Here is an 18497-nt window from a genome sequence, read left to right on the forward strand (position 1 = left end):
CACTATACAGACAGATTTATGAACTAATGCAGAATATTTAGAGCAAAGAAATAATGTCCGTAGAATGAAGGAAGGAAATTATGGTGACAATCCCAAAACAAGGAGACCATAGAATATGCAAAAACTACCGAGCAATTATTTTACTGAATGTAATAAAGTAATGAGTGGTATAATTAGAGATAGACTAACAATATATACAGAACAAATCATACGAGAATACCAGTACGGTTTTAGAAAAGGAGGATCCACGATGGATGCTATACATACGCCAAAATAAGTGATAGAGAAAACATACGAGTATGATAGAAGTAGATGAACAATACAGCCGTCACTATAGGTATAGGGAAAACAATATGTTAGAGAGAGAGGTGTGTGACGTCACAGCATATAGGGAATTGTGTGTATTGGAGAGAGAGGTATGTATACGTATATACGTATATACGTATCTCCGTTGTTAGTGGTCCGATTTTAACAAACTGAGGCTCATTTGAATGGGGGAGGGGCAAGGAATTCAAATATGACGACGTATTGCCAAAAGGGCGCACGGCGTCCGGACGCGTTCCGGCGTCCGAGCGCTGATCGGTGCGCGAACCAGATGTGCGGTCGGTACCTTAATTTTTCAACGTCCGAGCGGGCGGCATCCGATCGGTGCGCGAACCAGATGTGCGGTCGGTACCTTAATTTTTCAGCGTCCGAGCGGGCGAGCTGGCGACGTCCGAGGGCAAGCTGGTGATGCGCAAACCAAATGTGCGATCGGTACCTTAATTTTCCATGGAAAGATCCTGTAGATAAAAAGCGCGCGGATTTTGGAATTTAAATAAAACTATATTTAATTTTATTATTTTATTAATAAGAATAATTCTTCTTCTGCCAGAGTTCAATATTAACTGTCAATTATTTTCGCAGAACGCGTGACATTCTACGTGAAATGTCACGTGAAATGATGTGATAGTTATCGACGCAGAACGTGAAATGTCGCGTGAAACGACGTGACATTCAGCGCAGGACGTGACATTCGACGTAGAACGTGAAATGTCACGTGACATTCAACGCAGGACGTGACATTCGACGTAGAACGCGAAATGTCACGTGACATTCGACGCAGGACGTGACATTCGACGTAGAACGTGACATTCGACGCAGGACGTGACATTCGACGCAGGACGTGGCAGTTATGTGTTAGTCAAGATGTCGCTTGACATAAAATGTGGCATTCTACGTAGAACATAGTTAGTAGTAATATGAATTCCATTGATTACATACATAGAGTAACAGAATTTCAAAGAAAACTTGATCGGTTAAAGAAAGACATTAAATCATATGAGGATTTTAAACATATTACAAGACAATTAGATAGCCTGCATTTTGACAACAAAACGTGGAAACCCGAAGAGTTGAATCTACAGCAGCAGCAGCAAGACACCTGGGCCTGTAGAAAACTACCACCAGCTACATATCCATTAAGACGTATTCAACCAATACCATGTTTGTCAGCAACAATAACAACAACACCACAGGGGTCAGCAGCAACAACAACAACACAACCAGCGAGTATATGAAAAGTGAAATAGATAATGTCTTTACAATGTCCTGTGTAATATTAGCATCTGTATTTATCTTAATTTTAAAAATTATTTTTGAAATTGTAAGAAGAAAATTTGAATCTTCATGTAATATAAGACTCAATCAATAAAGATGTTTTAAATAAAAAAAGCGTTTAATTTCTAATATATTTATTTATACATATACAAAAATTACAATGGTATTATGTTATTGGCAAACCAGTGACGTAGACGATCCACATTTCTTTCGGTACATGAAAATAATCCAGCGGCATGACATGGGTTTGCAGTAGGGCCAACGTTTCCAGTAGCACGAGGCGTACCATCAAACTTGCAAACATCAATAATAATGGGAAAAACTCCAAAAACGTGACGTTTCTTATCCAAATATTCTGCTTTTTGTTCTCCTCGAACGTAGATGTAATCTGCTGCATACAACAACTTGGTTTCTAGTATTTCATTGAGTTTGGACAATTCTACTTGACCATCAGAGTATCGAATTCCAAGCAGTTTTTTCTCCACGTATGAGGCAGTCTTCCTATCTCTATTAGTTAGCGCATTAAATGGTTTCTGAGGCAAAAAGATGTAATGACTTCGTTTAAAACCTATTTCAATGGTAAGTTCTTTGGGAACAAACCATCCTTCCACATCGAATCCCTGAATGTCTACGAATGCTACTCTCATGATGACTTCTCGTTCACTACTGACAATTTATGCATCTAATTTAGACTTTTTACAATTTCGGTGAGAGGGAAGTACTCCATTACACAATCATGAATTATAATGCAATAAGCCTTGGTATATTCGGGAAAACCATTATTCGCTTCAATATCGAGTTTTACGTCAACAGTGGATGCTTTCATGCTTTCTTCTTGTTTCGAACAATCGATGACAAACAATGCGTGATTCTTGAAAGCTGAGAAATCGAGTAGAGGTCGCTTTTGTTGGGAATGTATGTAGCTAGGATAAAATTCGGTATAGTTGAAATAGGCCTCATTGTAGTCAGTTTTGCTAAAATCCAACTGCATTCTCTCGTTTGGCCAATATTCACCATTTAAAGATAATCTGATACTTTGAATATCGACATTGTCAAATAAGGTGGGATCAGCTGAATTCTTGTCACGTTTGTTGGTTTGAAAGAAAACAATGACATAACGGGGTCTTTCCACTGCATTGCTAGTTTTTACAGCCCAAACTTCACGTCTAGCGCCTTTGGTAAGTGCTGGTAATTCATGCAATTCCCACTTTCTAAACGGAATAACTATAGGTTGATCTTGTTGAATGGATTTCATAAGTTCCAATTTAATATCATCATTGGGAAATATGTGCTTGACTCTGAGCTCAATATTGGTAATGTTAATCTTAACAGTTGTAACTTGGCCTTGAGTTTTTTCTTTGACAATTATGCAATCGTTGTCGTTTCGAGCTCGAACTAGTCTTATTGTTTGACGACCACACGTAATCAAAGGATAATCATTGAAAATGTTGAACACATGCTTAAGAGGCATCTGTATGTTGAATGAATGATCAGCAGCGTGTAGAATTGGATCCCTAGGGTAATTCCAGCCTGCCATTGCCATATGACCGGAATCTTCTTGAGTATAACATGTCATAGCACGTACAGCGCTTACGATACCAGGATCCCGCACTGTTTCCATCTCCCTTGCGCTTTCGCTGTACGTACACGAATCGAAAAGAAAAGCACCAACATTATTTGCTAGTTTAACGTCACCAGTTCCATTAATTGCGAGCGATCCTTTAATGCATAACAAGGTTTCGCTCATTGCAAAGAACGAGTCGACTTGATTGATGCTAAATTCCACAATGTCATTGCAATTGAATGATTTGATGAATGGTGCATATGTTCGGTATTCGGCCTTTCGAATCGACTCGTCAAACATCGGCTTACGATAAATATCAAATATTGGTGGCATTATGCTGTTTGAACGTGATCGTTTTCCATACATAGTTGTCATGTTTTCAGTTTAAAACCAAGTGATTGCAAAAATAATTGGTTTGCAAACGTAAGATGTGGTCGCTTAGATAAGGACGTAAGATGTTGCCGCTTAGACGGTTGCTCAACTAATGGTGTACTATGGGCAGTAGATTGTCTTATTAATAATCCCATTTCCCTCTTGATCTAAGTTCCAGCACCAATGTGCTCTGTTCTCCTCTAAAGTTTACAGGTCGTCCGTCTTGATCGACAGCCAACACTGTGATATTGGTAATTTCTCGTTGCGGTACAACAGGTAAATACAACAAATTGTGTGGAGTTTCGTCAATTGCGTACCCAGGATTTGATTGTATGACAAATTCGTAGATCGTGTGAGCAGGTCTGTTACCATCGAAGGCTCCGGTACTAATGTTGCATTCAAAGCGTATGCTAGATACTTTAATAATCCTAACAGGTCGATCTGAAGAATGCGTCTGTCCTGGATTTAGTATTGCAGGAGAAAATCCCAATACTGTACCAAGACTGTCAGGTTGCTTAAACGAAATCTTATATTTGCTGAAAATTTGACACTGCAACGTGTTATGGTTAGGTTTTAGACTAAATATCGTTTCGGGTTTAAGCACATTATCAGCACCCAATTTCTGTTGTATGTATTCTTCAATATCGGCAATTTCATAACATCCATCGGGGATATCAAATTGTTGCAATTTGTTTTTGTCATTGTAGTAATAAAACTTGTTATTTTCAATGTTTGGTATACTGTTGTAGGAATGGAAAAATCGAAGAGCTATCTCATAATCTTTGTTCGGATCCAACACGATCGGTGTGGGAGGTTGAAATGAGAATATGTAATTGGTGCTGTCTACTCTCAACAACTGCGACATGATGACTGACTCACGTCAATGTATTAATAGGTTATTATATTAGAAAAAAACAACAATATTTACTTTAATAGTTTTACTTGTTCCAAAGCAAGTTTACAAAAATAACATGAAGCTTGAGAATCAGGTGGGCCATCCCAGTGAGTCCTCCAATCCGGTCTGTTATAATGTACGAAGCAAGGAAGTAGTATCTGTAGGTTAAATTCTCCTCGATATTCTTCAGGCAATTTATGCCATATTTGTAACAATTCGTAAGGTCGTACAGTTCGTGTAATATAATCTAGCGGTATGCATTTTAGTTCTTCTTTACTGAATTCTGTAAAACATTTTTTGTAAAACATATGGTCCATAAGCAGTTCTGTACTTTTAGTAGGCTCCATTATATAAAAACTTTAAGCATAAATGTCCACAAATAATTTGATTGTATGTTTGATACTGATGGTTATTATAGGAAATGTTGGCACGTGCACCACCCAGATACTTAACAAGTTCTTTGGTCGGCTTCAAATTACCAAATGAATCGAAATACTCTACGTCGCTGTTTATCTTTCTATATGCTACCCAATGTGTCCCGTTATGTGTGGACACATCCAAGTTTACTATTGCACATTCTCGTTGTCGAGGACCGTCTCTAGGCAGAGCGTCATTCATGAAAACACCTCGAAAATGTGGTATTTTAAGGATCTTCTTCGCATAATGTGCAATCTCCACATCATATAGCGGACGATTGGGTAGCTTTATTGGAAGTTTTTTTTCAAATATAAGCCGAATCCACCTCTGGGTTTCTTACGTAGGTACAGACCCGAACCGATGTGTTCCATTGCCCTGTTATGGCGAATATCCTCTTCCAATTTCTTTTGAGCATTCTTAGCGTCGACTACTGTCTTCGCCACCCCAGCTGCACCCCCCGCTAAAGCCCCCAAAGCGGAAAGGCCTGCAAATAGAGGTATGAGGGGTAGAAAACCTCCGGATTTTAGTGGTAGCACTCGTGGAACATCAACTTCTTTACGACCACCAAGTCCTTTGATTATGGATTTTGCTATTCGTACAGCCGTCAAAGCAGTATCTGTTAACGATGCTCCTCTTTTCATGGACTTTGCAATTTTTGGGACAACATCTCGATTGAAAGAGTAACGTCCCCGTCTTCCACGACGACGAGAGCATCCCATCCCCAACTTTCTTTTCGTTTTCATTCTACCAGTTACAATTAAAGCAGCACTTTTTTCACCAAAGCTAGCGTCTTTCGACTTGAAGCGCTCCCAAGCTCTATCTTCCAATTCTTTATCGGCCTTGTGGCGTTCTTCGAGAGATGAATGCTGCGAATAAGCGATATCGTGTCGTTTGCAAGCTGCGTCTAATGGATTAATTCCTGGATCTCCACGTGCAAGACGTTTTTTTAGTTTTGTTCCGGGTCCACAATACTGATAACCAGGAATATGTAGTTCAACTGGAAGTTTATTAATTAGAGAGTTCACGAGACCTCCTCCTTCAACGACCAACATTGGACTGATACCATGCAAGTGGTGACATCTATAATATATATTACCGTACTTATGTACTACACTTGTCACATGATGAAGGTCGTTCAGCAAGAGCAGACGCTACCAATTGAGAATTTGGACATTGCCCAGAAAACAACCAACGGTAAACATGGTAAATTACTACCGAATTCATTCAGAGCGATTATTTGCGGTCCAAGTGGGTGCGGCAAAACGAATGTTATGCTATCTCTTCTATTTAATCCGAATGGCGTCAAGTTTAAAAATGTCTATGTTTATTCGAAATCCCTCTTTCAACCGAAATACCAACTACTGCAAGATGTAATAGCGCAAGTTAAAGGTGTAGGATATTACCCATTTAAAGACAACGAAGAAATTATTAGTCCCAGCGAAGCTAAACCTCACTCCGTGTTTTTATTTGACGATGTTGCATGCGATGGTCAGCAAAAGATTCGCGAGTATTATTCCATGTGCAGACATAAAGATATCGATGCCGCTTATTTATGTCAAACATATTCAAAAATACCGAAGCAGTTAATTAGAGACAACTGTAACATGATTGTACTATTCAAGCAAGATGAGATAAATTTAAAGCATGTATTTGATGAGCATGTATCACCAGACATGTCATTTGATGAATTTAAAAAAATTTGTTCTGAATGTTGGTGTGATAGGTATGGTACTCTGGTAATTATAAAAGATTTTGCTCTCAATAATGGCCGATATCGCAAAGGATTTGATAAATATATAAAATTGTAAGATAATTGTTTAGTTGTCAACACAATGTTAGATGATACGGTTGCCATTGCGCTTCGCAAGAAGAAAGTCGCCGAATTGGCTAGATCAATTCGCAAAAAATATTTGGCATTAAAATTAGGCCGAACAGAACAAGATGAGTCCCTAAATAAACTGTTTAAACCACTCTCGAAACCTCTCAAAGATATTGCACAATCATCAAAAACGTTACATCATACTATCACTAACAAGTTTGAACAAGTTAAAAAAGAAGAAGTGAAAAAGGAAGAGGAGGAAGAGGAGGAGAAGAATGGTGATGATGGTGATGATGTATTTCTTGATGCACCTGATCTAGCGATACCTGATGAAAACATTATTCGAGAACCAATCGAGATTCCGATGGATGCCACAGACGAATATATCGATCAATATCCTTCAATAAGTCACAAGTACATAAAAGAATATTTAATAAAAGACGATAAAATTGATAAAAACTATGGTCCATTTTACGATTCTATTAGTGGCTGGATAATGGGAAAACGTCGAATAAACTTTGACAAACGCAATGGAGACATAATAATAATTCGAGAACGTGATTTAGAAGAACGTAGGTTAGGTGGTACGCCAGGTCTATATCAACTTTTATTTTATGCCAACCCTGAACAGTATAATGATGAGGATTTACAAAAGTATAAAACACTGTTGAAAAACACAGAGATTCATCTGGATACCTTAGGACGTCTTAAAGGTTCTAGTGGAGAAAAATACCATTCTATTATTAAACCTCTATTCAAACCATCTGATGCAGCAATGAAAAAGCATGCAACTCGATCCAAAAAAGAACTCGAACACAAAACGAAAACAACAACAACAACACGATCATCTTCATCTACGGCCAAAGGAACGGGATTGGATGACTCTCGTTTAACATACAACACTGCACCCATGGAGTATATTTATTGGGATGATCCAAATGAGTTAGTTGAACGTCTTAAACTCTTGGTGGCTTCGAAAGACGCAGGCAACACGTCTCTCGACAACGAAATCGTAGCCATCATCAATGAACTAAGAGAAGCTAATATAATAGAGTAACTGGGAATGTCAGTATCATTTCCATCATGAGTGTCGACAAATTCGGTCATCACTCCCGTAGTAGTAGTAACACCCAAAAGGTGGCGCGAGTCACATTTCCACATACTTCTGACGGAAATATTAATGCCGAAAACGTGAAAATTTGCAATGTCAAGGATCCATCAGACAATGACGATGCTGCTACGAAAAGATATGTCGATAATCAAATAAACGAGATACGTGAAACCACAGTTCCACTTCTCGAACAAAAGTTTGAGAAAATAATCAAAGATGATCTGAATACACTAAAAACGGATACGGATAAAAGCATACAGGATTTAACCATCGGACTAAACGATGTAAGAGAAGAGTTTCATACAACCATAGTTCCAAATTTAACCTACAAAATAAATGAAGTAAGATCAGGCCTTTATAAAACTAGAGTTCCACTTATCGAGCAAAGATTGGAAAAAAAATTAATGAAAATTTTAATACTCTAAAAAAGGATATGGATACAAATCAAAAATCTGCTATAGATGGTCAAAATACACTAAAAAATTATATGGATGACACGATAATTAAGTTGATAAAAACATCGGCACACGATATGGTTGTATTAAAAAAAGAAGTATATAACAACATAGATAAGGTTACTAAAATATTGTCAAATGATTTGAATACACTAAAAAAGGATATGAGTACAAATATAAAACATTTTGCAGAAACAATTGCAAAAAATATGATAAACGAGATGAAGATGGAAGAGAGGTTAAAAAATGTAGAGAACGCAGTAAAAAATATACCCTAAAAGATGGAGAGGTTAAAACAAGTGGAGCAAACATTACAGAGTTTAGTAGGTAATATTCATCTAGATATAGTAGATGTGCAGAAAATGTCTAAAGAAAAGCAACAAGTGGTGAACGAATTGCATAAACCGACACGAAAAAACTATCCTCGTCGACGAACAATAATCAAAGGAATCGATGATTTGTGGCAGATGGATTTAGCTGAAATGCGTCCTTATGCACACCAAAATAAAAATTACAAACTAATACTAGTTGTAATTGATTGTTTTTCAAAATTTGTTTGGACACGTCCTCTAAAAACAAAGACTGGTGAGGAAATTACTCGGGCATTTTCGGATATTCTCGCTCATACTCGACGACTTCCGAAAAACCTGCAATCTGATCAGGGAACCGAATTTTACAACAGAAAATTTCAAAATTTAATGAAAAAACACGGAATTAATCATTACAGCACCTACACGATCAAAAAAGCTGCCATTTGTGAAAGAGTTATTAGAACGTTAAAAGCAAAGTTATACAAGTATTTTAGTTTACATGGATCATACAAATGGTTAGATGATCTGCCTATAATCACCGAAGAATACAACAATACAAAACACAGCAAAACAGGATACAAACCATCCCAGGTCAACAAGTCCAACGAAAAAGCTATTTTAAACAAAAGTTATAGCCATTTAAAGATTGCAGGTCCGAGAAAATTTAAAGTTGGTGACATTGTACGTGTTTCAAAGGCAAAACATTTCTTCGAAAAGGCCTACACTCCTAATTGGACTACAGAATTATTTAAAATTGTACAAGTTAAGATAACAAATCCTATAACATATTTGCTTGAAGACATGCAAGGTACACCGATAAGTGGAGGCTTCTACGAAGAAGAGATGCAGAAGACATCAAGCCCAGACATATACCTCGTTGAAAAAGTACTTAGACGAAAAGGTAATAAGATGTATGTGAAATGGCTTGGTATGGACAGCAAACATAACAGCTGGATTAACGCTAATGACACAGTTTAAGATCTACTTTTTAATCCGCCGCGTAGCAATACATTTTTGAAAAAAGAGGTAGATACCACAAGGAGTAGGGGGATATAAAAGAACTCATGCTTCAGAATCAAAGTCAGTAAAGTTATCATGGGTTCTCAAGATAGTGGGTATTCTTCTTATTCAAGTGATTGCGATGATATGTCTATCTGCGAAGAAGACAGTCATGGATTAGACTATAGTCATGGATTAAATAAAATTTTGAAAAATTATGAGGATGCCTCCAAATCAGAATTTTTCTACCTGCTTGCAACAAAATACACATTATCGGGCTATGAAGTACAATGTGGTATAAGCCCAGCAAGATCATTTATGCCTGCAGTGATTTTATCTCAACAATATAAAACTAGCAGCAGAATATCACTCAGCGTATACGAATGGAAATCCTTTATTTCAATCATCACACAACAACTAATTGATTTTTTCCAATCAACTGAAGACAACAACACCCAAACTTTTCCATGCGAAGAATACTGCACTGTTACCACAATAGTTTACGATGATTGCAAATTCATTATTGTTAAGAAGTATGGTGTGGAGTACTATATGGATGAAGAAGTGAAGCAAATTGTTGAACTTAACACTAGTGTGATATTGCCTCGTATAAAGTGTTTAAAAAAGATGAACTTTTGTAAATATTATTATAATGTTATAGATTTTTGTAAAAATACTGTAGATAGTTTAAGTCCCTTGCAAATATTGCATGCATTTTGTTCTATAATGCCCGATGATATGACAAATAATGCTCTTAGGGAATTGCTTCATTTTAATAAAATTAAGGTAATTAATGATTTTAAATAAATAATACAAATACCAATTTAGAGTTTTTATTTTACCTTAACATATATATTTCAAACTATTTTACAATATATATATATATATATATATATATATATATATATATATATATATATATATATATATATATATATATATATACAAGAAAGAGAGAGATAGCACGTGGATATTGTTATGCGTTTAGTACAAAAGAGAGATAGTAGCTTATAAACATAATTCGTCTCAAAAAATCAATTTTTATATATTTGCAATTTGTAGTTTTCTCTTAGACAATTTACTTAGGATTGTATTCGCTATTTTTGTAAATTGGGGGGAATCCATAGGGAGCCCCGCATCTTTGACACCCACATGACATCACTTTTTCAGAGTTCTTCACAATTTGTAGTTTTAATTCTCTTATACAATTTACGTTTAAACTAGATCGTATTTGCTTGGGAATCTTAAAATTCAGGATACATCCATGCTCTTGCTTACTGAACTCCCGTTGAATACCAATCACATTATGGTGAAGATGAATTTGACATAACTCTCCACTTGAAAGCGGAAATGTCTTTGTATGAGCATCAACTACAGCCCAATAAATTTTATTGGCTGCTATTTGTTGCAGATTAGCGGGAGTCCATAGGTCTGGTGTAACACACCTGTGAGACATTTCAACGTTCTTCTGCAATAAAAAAATCTATTCTAAAATACTGTAATGCCCCCATGGTAGCGTTCTAAAACTATTTGAAATTAAATATCTTTTATCATCATAAGGACTTAGCGCAATTTTTGTTTGTTCTATACTATAAACGTTATGGCAATATGACTGAATGGAGCGTTGAGTAGCAGTTTGTTCCTTAAAATCATTTAAACAGTTTACATAATCATCGAATTTTATAACATTTTTTACTATATTATATTTAGTCCCTTTTGCTTTTTTAGTGATTCGGCCGGATTGAACTTTAAAAGTATACATTTTTGATCGTAATCCCACAAATTTTGTCATAATTTCTCCTTTATTTTCATCTTTCATTACTCCTAAAACTTTTTTATTTACGCGAGGAATATTATATATATTATCTACAGCGTAATCAGATGTATCAAATTTTGATAAATCTTGTTTTATTACTTCCTCATATGCATCATGACAGTACAGTTCATAAATAAAGCTATCGGTATCCATATACATTAAATTACATTTATCTGCACCCAATTTTGGGAGCATATAGTCGTAATGAAATTGGTACATACATAATTTTGATATATCTAAAACAGTCATGCCAATGTATAAAGGTTTATTAAAAACTAGATCTGATTTAATTAGTTCTATAGCTACTAAATTTTCATTAAATATTTTTCGGCTATGAAACCGCGCACTAGAAATTAAATTTTTGGCACCATATCGCCCATTCCATGATCGGACTAGTTTTACTATTCTATGTTTCCTAATGTTTTCCATTGTCTTTCCAAATACACTATTATTTGCTAATTTATAGAGGTTTCTTTCGAAATCGTTTGTAGCTGTAGCTCTAAGTCGAGTGTTTAATTCTATGTAGGGTCGCAGCCACGCAGACTGCTTAAATTTCAAAATTTTATGAATCTTTGTTAAAACTAACCCATTAGCCAGCATTTGTTTTAAATTTCTATAATGAACGATATATTCTTTTTTATTATAAAGTGTTGTCATTAGTTTCGTATGATTTGAACCCAAAGCCTTGCGGTGTTCGGCAGCGAATGGAAAATCTGAGTGAAGATCGTGTAATTTGTGGGGGTAGTCCAAATCAACTTGTAACATATACCCTACTGGAGAGTCATCAGGTATAGACATAACATTAAAGTCGTTGGCATCCATCCATTCAAATCCTTCGTAGGGTAAGGGCTCTCCCATAGCCCACCCATATAAATTATTAACATCAAAATACATTAAGTATTTTGAGGGCTTTGTGGAGTCATATTTAGGCATGTACTTATTATTAGCCTCCGACATTCTGCCACTACATACTGAAATTCCTCCACGAATTGCTTTCTCAATAAACAGTATCATGTCAACGTCACGCAATAACTCTAGCTTACACCCCACGTATTTCAACATACAATCCCAAGAATAACCAGGCATTGTGTAGTACCATGCGGGATCTAAACCATAAGTTATTGAACATTTTTTTCGAAAATTTTCAAAAACATCTGCCAAAAGCAAAATATCAGTCTTTAAATACAAATCCGAATATTGACCTAAATTTGCAATGCTAAATGCATCCCAAACTGTTTTAGCATGAGTATATTGCTCATCTGTAAGATTCTTATCGTTTAGTTTATTATAAAATGCCTCTATCGGAGGTAAATCGGTAATGTCTAATTTTTCCCAACAGTCAATAAAATCATAACAAAAAACCCCTTTTTTAGTTATTAATTTAAAATTTTCGCTACTTAAACTGCTAAATTCTCGACTGCAAATTTTAAAGTCATTTTTATCTAATATTGATGCTAATTCATCTAAAGAAGCTCCTAAAAATCTTAATGAATCAATAAATCGAAATTTTATATTAGTAACTTTATCGTTAAGTGTAAATGAAATGTATTTTTCTTTATTGATAGGAAGTAGACTAATATCTCCTTTTTTACTTAACTCAGAAATTATAAAGTGCCCGTCGTATCCGCTCATATTATGAAAAATAAGTGGGACAACAAACAATTTTTTAAAATTTAAATTACATGCTTGGTGAGCGTAATTTCTGAACTCCCCCGTAAAATGATCATGATCTCTGACAACGATATCTGTGAAAGAAAAACATTTTTCGCATATGTGGCACACTGTAGCCCCACAGGTACTTGGTTTTTCCTCCATTGGTATTATTGTCTTAATTTTTGAATTAATACTTTGAGCTAAATTTGGTAATTCACTAGCAAACCACTCCATGCAGTCATTGCCTCTATAACTTTTAAAAAAAGACAACTTTTCATCATAGCTGCATTTTACATAGTATCCAGCACTATACGGAATATGTCTTTGATATTTTTTAGTGAAAAGTGATTTGTGGTCTGTAACTTTCTCTAACATGCACTCAAAATCTGCATATATGACAAATGGCGTTGTTTGTTTATAAGTATAATTTTTAAAACTAACAACATCATATTTAGGAAAAGACATTTTACAATTATTAATATCTGCACACATTTTTTCGTGTTCAGACAATTTCTCTGCAGTTGAAAAATAATTTAGACATCTATTACAAAGAAATAATTTGCGCCTGCTTTTATTTACTTGACTAGAAACTAATCTAGATATGTCAGTAATATAGCAGTAGTGGTACTTAATTTCAGAATCATCAGTATCCACTGGAGGTGCCTCATAATCGTTTAATTTAGGAAAATAGTGATTTTGAATTAAAAGAATATTTACATGTTTGGCAACTACTTTTTTAGTTAATCTTGCTGGGTATACTGTGAAAAATGAATTTTTATTATTTTCTATCAATTCTAAAGCATATACATTGACTGATACATTGTTTATTTTTTCAAATTTTGAAATTTGATGTAACGGCATCGGTGCCTCCAAGTCTTCTGTTTTTAATACTGTGCTATAAAATGGATATGAGGACGTAAGTTCTTTATTTGCTTTAGCCGGATAGAAGGCACTAACTATTGCCCAATAAAAACAAGCCTGATCTGAATTTTTTATATTAATGCAAGCACGCTTTTTTTGAATAGACTCTGGGAGTTTAATATAAGATGAACCATTTCCAATTTCATATCGATTAATATTTACTTCTAAAGATATTATTCTATTTAATGCAAAACCAGAGTCTTTTTCCTGAAACTCGGATAATTTAAGATTTATTTTATCTTTAACATTTTCAAAAAACCACCGCTCTGTATCGGCAGATATGTCTAGTATAGCATTTTTTGTATTAAAATATTTAAAAGTCACAATTTCATTCTCCCCCGATTTTTTAATAAATTCTCCACAAAAACAAACATTAACTTTAACAAGTTTATCTACCTTTAAAATTTTTCTGATTTTATTTTTAAAAATAATATAACAATCATTTAGGAAATGTGCTAAGTCCTTATGCCATAAATTAACTATAATTCCAGTTTTAATTCGACTATTAAACGCGGAAACTACATTTTCCCATTTAACTCTATGTTTTAGTTTGTTGTCTAGACCCATACCTACATGTCTATTTAAAATAATCTGTTTAAAATGTTTAAAATGTCCTATATGTGTTTGCAGTTTTCTAATTGTACCTATAGGCAAATTGCGTTTTTTTATTACTTTATTGCAAATTTTGATTTGTTTCGTTAAGCGTTTCAACCAAATTTCTTTGTCTTTAGCTGTAAATTTATCAAAAACTATCTTTCTAACTCTTTTGATGAATAACAATAAATTTTCGCATTGTTTAACAATATCCATAATGCTTACCTCTCTCTTTCAGTATTTCCAATTAGACGATTTTGAAGGATGCTAGGGGCTGGTACTTGCTTCCGATGTCCACAACACCTTGAAATATTATTGAATATTTGCCGTCAGCAAACTCGTTGATGACCGGCTTATAGGTCTCTGTCACTCTTCCGGGCAAAAAAACCACTTCTTCTCCCACATCCAGAAGAACGACTTGACCAAATTTTGACTTGACTAGTCTGGCCTCCTTAATCGGCACCGGAATGTTGAGGGGCAGGTCCTTAAGTTTTTTGATTGGTTTCCTCTCTGCAACCAGAGATGCTTCATTAATTTTAGTTAAATCCATCTGAAATGAGGAATATTATAACTAACAGAGCAGAACAAATAAATTGTAAAAAAAGAGAAATATTGAAAAGATTTGTGATAAGGAAAACAAGAATAAAGGAATGTTACAACACCTTAGATGTGAATAATTTTGCCCACGCCACTATCTATGCCTAAAATATTGGTGACGTAATCTGCATAGACATGCAAGATCTTGTTAATTTTGCGAAGATTGACTTACCGAACTGTTCCGAGTTCTCCCGAACGGGACAACGCCCTCGGAAAACAGATTTAAGAATAATTACGAAAAAGAATAATTATAAAAATGCTGGCTTGAAAAAACAAAAGAATGGCATTCAAAATGACCTTTTTTGCATTCAGTTATTTACTGCAAATTCCTTAGATATAAGAGAATAATTACGAAAAAGAATAATTATCAACATGTCGGTTTGAAAAAAAAAAACACACAAACTAATGGCATTCAAAATGACCTTTTTACAGTCAGTTATTTACTGCAAATTTCTTAGATTTAAGAATTATGAAAAAAGAATAATTGCCGAAAATGCCGGCTTCTGCAGTTACTGCAAATTCCTCTGAGTTCTCCCGAAGCGGGCACCGCCCTCGGAAAACAGATTTAAGAATAATTACGAAAAAGAATAATTATCAAAATGTCGGCTTGAAAAAACACAAAAGAATGGCATTCAAAATGATCTTCTTGCAGTCAGTTATTTACTGCAAATTTCTTAGATTTAAGAATTATGAAAAAAGAATAATTGCCGAAAATGCCGGCTTCTGCAATTACTGCAAATTCCTCTGAGTTCTCCTGAAGGGGGGCACCGCCCTCGGAAAACAGATTTAAGAATAATTACGAAAAAGAATAATTATCAAAATGCCGGCTTGAAAAAACACAAAAAGAATGGCATTCAAAATAACCTTTTTTGCATTCAGTTATTTACTGCAAATTCCTTAGATTTAAGAATTATGAAAAAGAATAATTGTCGAAAATGCCGGCTTCTGTAGTTACTGCAAATTCCACGGAAAACGGATAAAACAATAATGAAAAAAACATAAAAAGTAAAAAGAATAAGTGCAAAATGCTTGCTTTGTAGACACAAGATTTTATAGCAGAAAAACAGTTTTATTCAAAATCGGACACCAAAAAATATTTTAAAGAATTAAGAGAACACTTACCTTGCAAACTAGTTGACAAAACACGCACAATAACAGTATGGAAATGGAAGCACAATAACAGCATGGAATAGACCAAACCGAGGTGCACTTTCTAATTTATAGGTTCCCGTGCCCCACCCTATGACATAGTTTTAGAATGTTTGTATCCACGCAGTTTTATCATTGTGTTTGACTTGGAAAAAACCTGCATTCACCATGCACGTGATAAAAAATGCATTTCAATGACAAAATGCGGTGTGATAACAAAATTGCAAAGTAGTGTTTTGAGATTACCAGCCCGCAATTTCCTATACATATGGGCTGATAATTTTCTAACAATTCATTATTTAATGTTTTTTCAAATATTTTCTTAATTTATATAAATAACTCAATTAAAAATTTTGGGCATTAGTATAAATCAAGATGTTTGTCTGTTTACATGTCTTATTGTTGCTCTCTGTAACTGTTTGTGCAGAGAATAGCACTCTAAAGTATGCTACTTCTTTTCTTAAGCGTTTCGGATATCTAAATGCATCAAGTAATGCCATTTCTAGTATAGATATGATCTTAGTTGAATTTCAAGAAAAATACAATCTTCCGGTGACCGGAACATTAAATAATGATACTATGAATATGATGAGGAATAAGCCCCGATGTTCTGTTGCTGCCAATAACTATGTAATTCATTCGAAGTGGAATAAGACGAAATTGCGTTGGTATTTCCCTCAAGCTATTAGTAATCCTAATTATATAAATCTTGCTTCAGAAGCTTTCGATAGATGGGAGAACATATCTAATTTAAAATTTGAACAAATAATAATACCTTCTCCGAAGCCTGATATTACTATAACTGTGGTACCAAATAATCATGATTTTCGAGCAAGTTGCCAAGGAAACTCTAAATGTCCATTTAATTTCGACGGTCCCGGAAAAGTATTAGCTCACGCATACTATCCTGGTGCAAACGAATGCATTGAAATCCATCTTGATGCTACTGAACGGTGGTATGTAGGAAATGGCAGGAGTCCTGATGGCGAAACCAATTTTTTGGCAGTCCTAATGCATGAAATTGGCCATTCCCTCGGACTAGAACATAGTAATATTGATTCGTCTATTATGTATCCTTGGTATCAACAAGATGTACGTTTAAGTGATGATGATAAAAAGGCAATGAGCAAGCTATATGGACAAAAAAGAACTTCCTCACCGACACCGACACCAGTTACGCAAACAACAATTTCGCACCAGGCTCTGACGCCTAAAAATATATGCCTAATTCAGTATCCTGATGTCATGTTTCTAGCTACATCTCCTCAGTTTCCAAATTATCGAATGTACGTTGGATCCGGCAAATATTTATGGAAGTTTGATTTAAATGAGATGCGTCTCCCAAAATATCCAGAATTAATTGCCGATTATCTTCCTAAAGAATTGAGGTCTACGCTAGTTTCCCATGTGTTTCAGAATTCCGATGGACACTTAATAACTTTAAGCAATAATCGGTATTACGCCGCATCTTTCCCTAATTTAAAAATTCAAAAAAGTTTTGTGTTTCCTTCTATACCTATGAGAACAAAAATAAATGCTCTGTTTCAAACAAACGGAGGGCAAATGTATTTATTATACAATGATAATTCGTACATTGAGTTTAATGAAGCTGGAGATGTCTTAAACCGAGGACCATTAAATTATCTCTTCCCCGGAATACCAAATAAAATAACATCAGCATTCCGGTACACAGATGGGTTTATTTACTTTTTTCAAAACAATACTTATTATAAGTACAGCGAATACACACGTAAAGTTGTAGCAGCAGGAACGTTTAGTTGGGGGCTTTTTGGAATACCCTGTCCTGAAGACGGTCTATTAAAACAATTAAAAACTTTGTTAAACAAAATTGTAACTATATACGAATAAAGATTGTTCTGATAATTATTTTTATAATTTTTATAATTAATAAAAATTAATAAAAAATTAAATATAGTTTTATTTAAATTCCAAAATCCGCGCGCTTCTTATCTACAGGATCTTTCCATGGAAAATTAAGGTACCGATCGCACATTTGGTTTGCGCATCACCAGCTTGCCCTCGGACGTCGCCAGCTCGCCCGCTCGGACGCTGAAAAATTAAGGTACCGACCGCACATCTGGTTCGCGCACCGATCGGATGCCGCCCGCTCGGACGTTGAAAAATTAAGGTACCGACCGCACATCTGGTTCGCGCACCGATCAGCGCTCGGACGCCGGAACGCGTCCGGACGCCGTGCGCCCTTT

The 18497-nt window shown here is 35.2% G+C and overlaps 1 protein-coding gene across 1 annotated transcript; it reads left to right on the forward strand.

Annotated features, from left to right (window-relative positions):
* The first annotated feature begins 16092 nt into the window (after positions 1-16092).
* Positions 16093-18141, forward strand: LOC140431597 (interstitial collagenase-like). Its single transcript, XM_072519490.1, has one exon. The coding sequence runs from the start codon at positions 16648-16650 to the stop codon at positions 18139-18141; it is 1494 nt and encodes a 497-aa protein (XP_072375591.1). The 5' UTR covers positions 16093-16647.
* Positions 18142-18497: the final 356 nt, after the last annotated feature.

This window comes from Diabrotica undecimpunctata, unplaced genomic scaffold (assembly GCF_040954645.1).
Source record: "Diabrotica undecimpunctata isolate CICGRU unplaced genomic scaffold, icDiaUnde3 ctg00001450.1, whole genome shotgun sequence".
NCBI classification, from domain to species: Eukaryota; Metazoa; Arthropoda; class Insecta; order Coleoptera; family Chrysomelidae; genus Diabrotica; species Diabrotica undecimpunctata.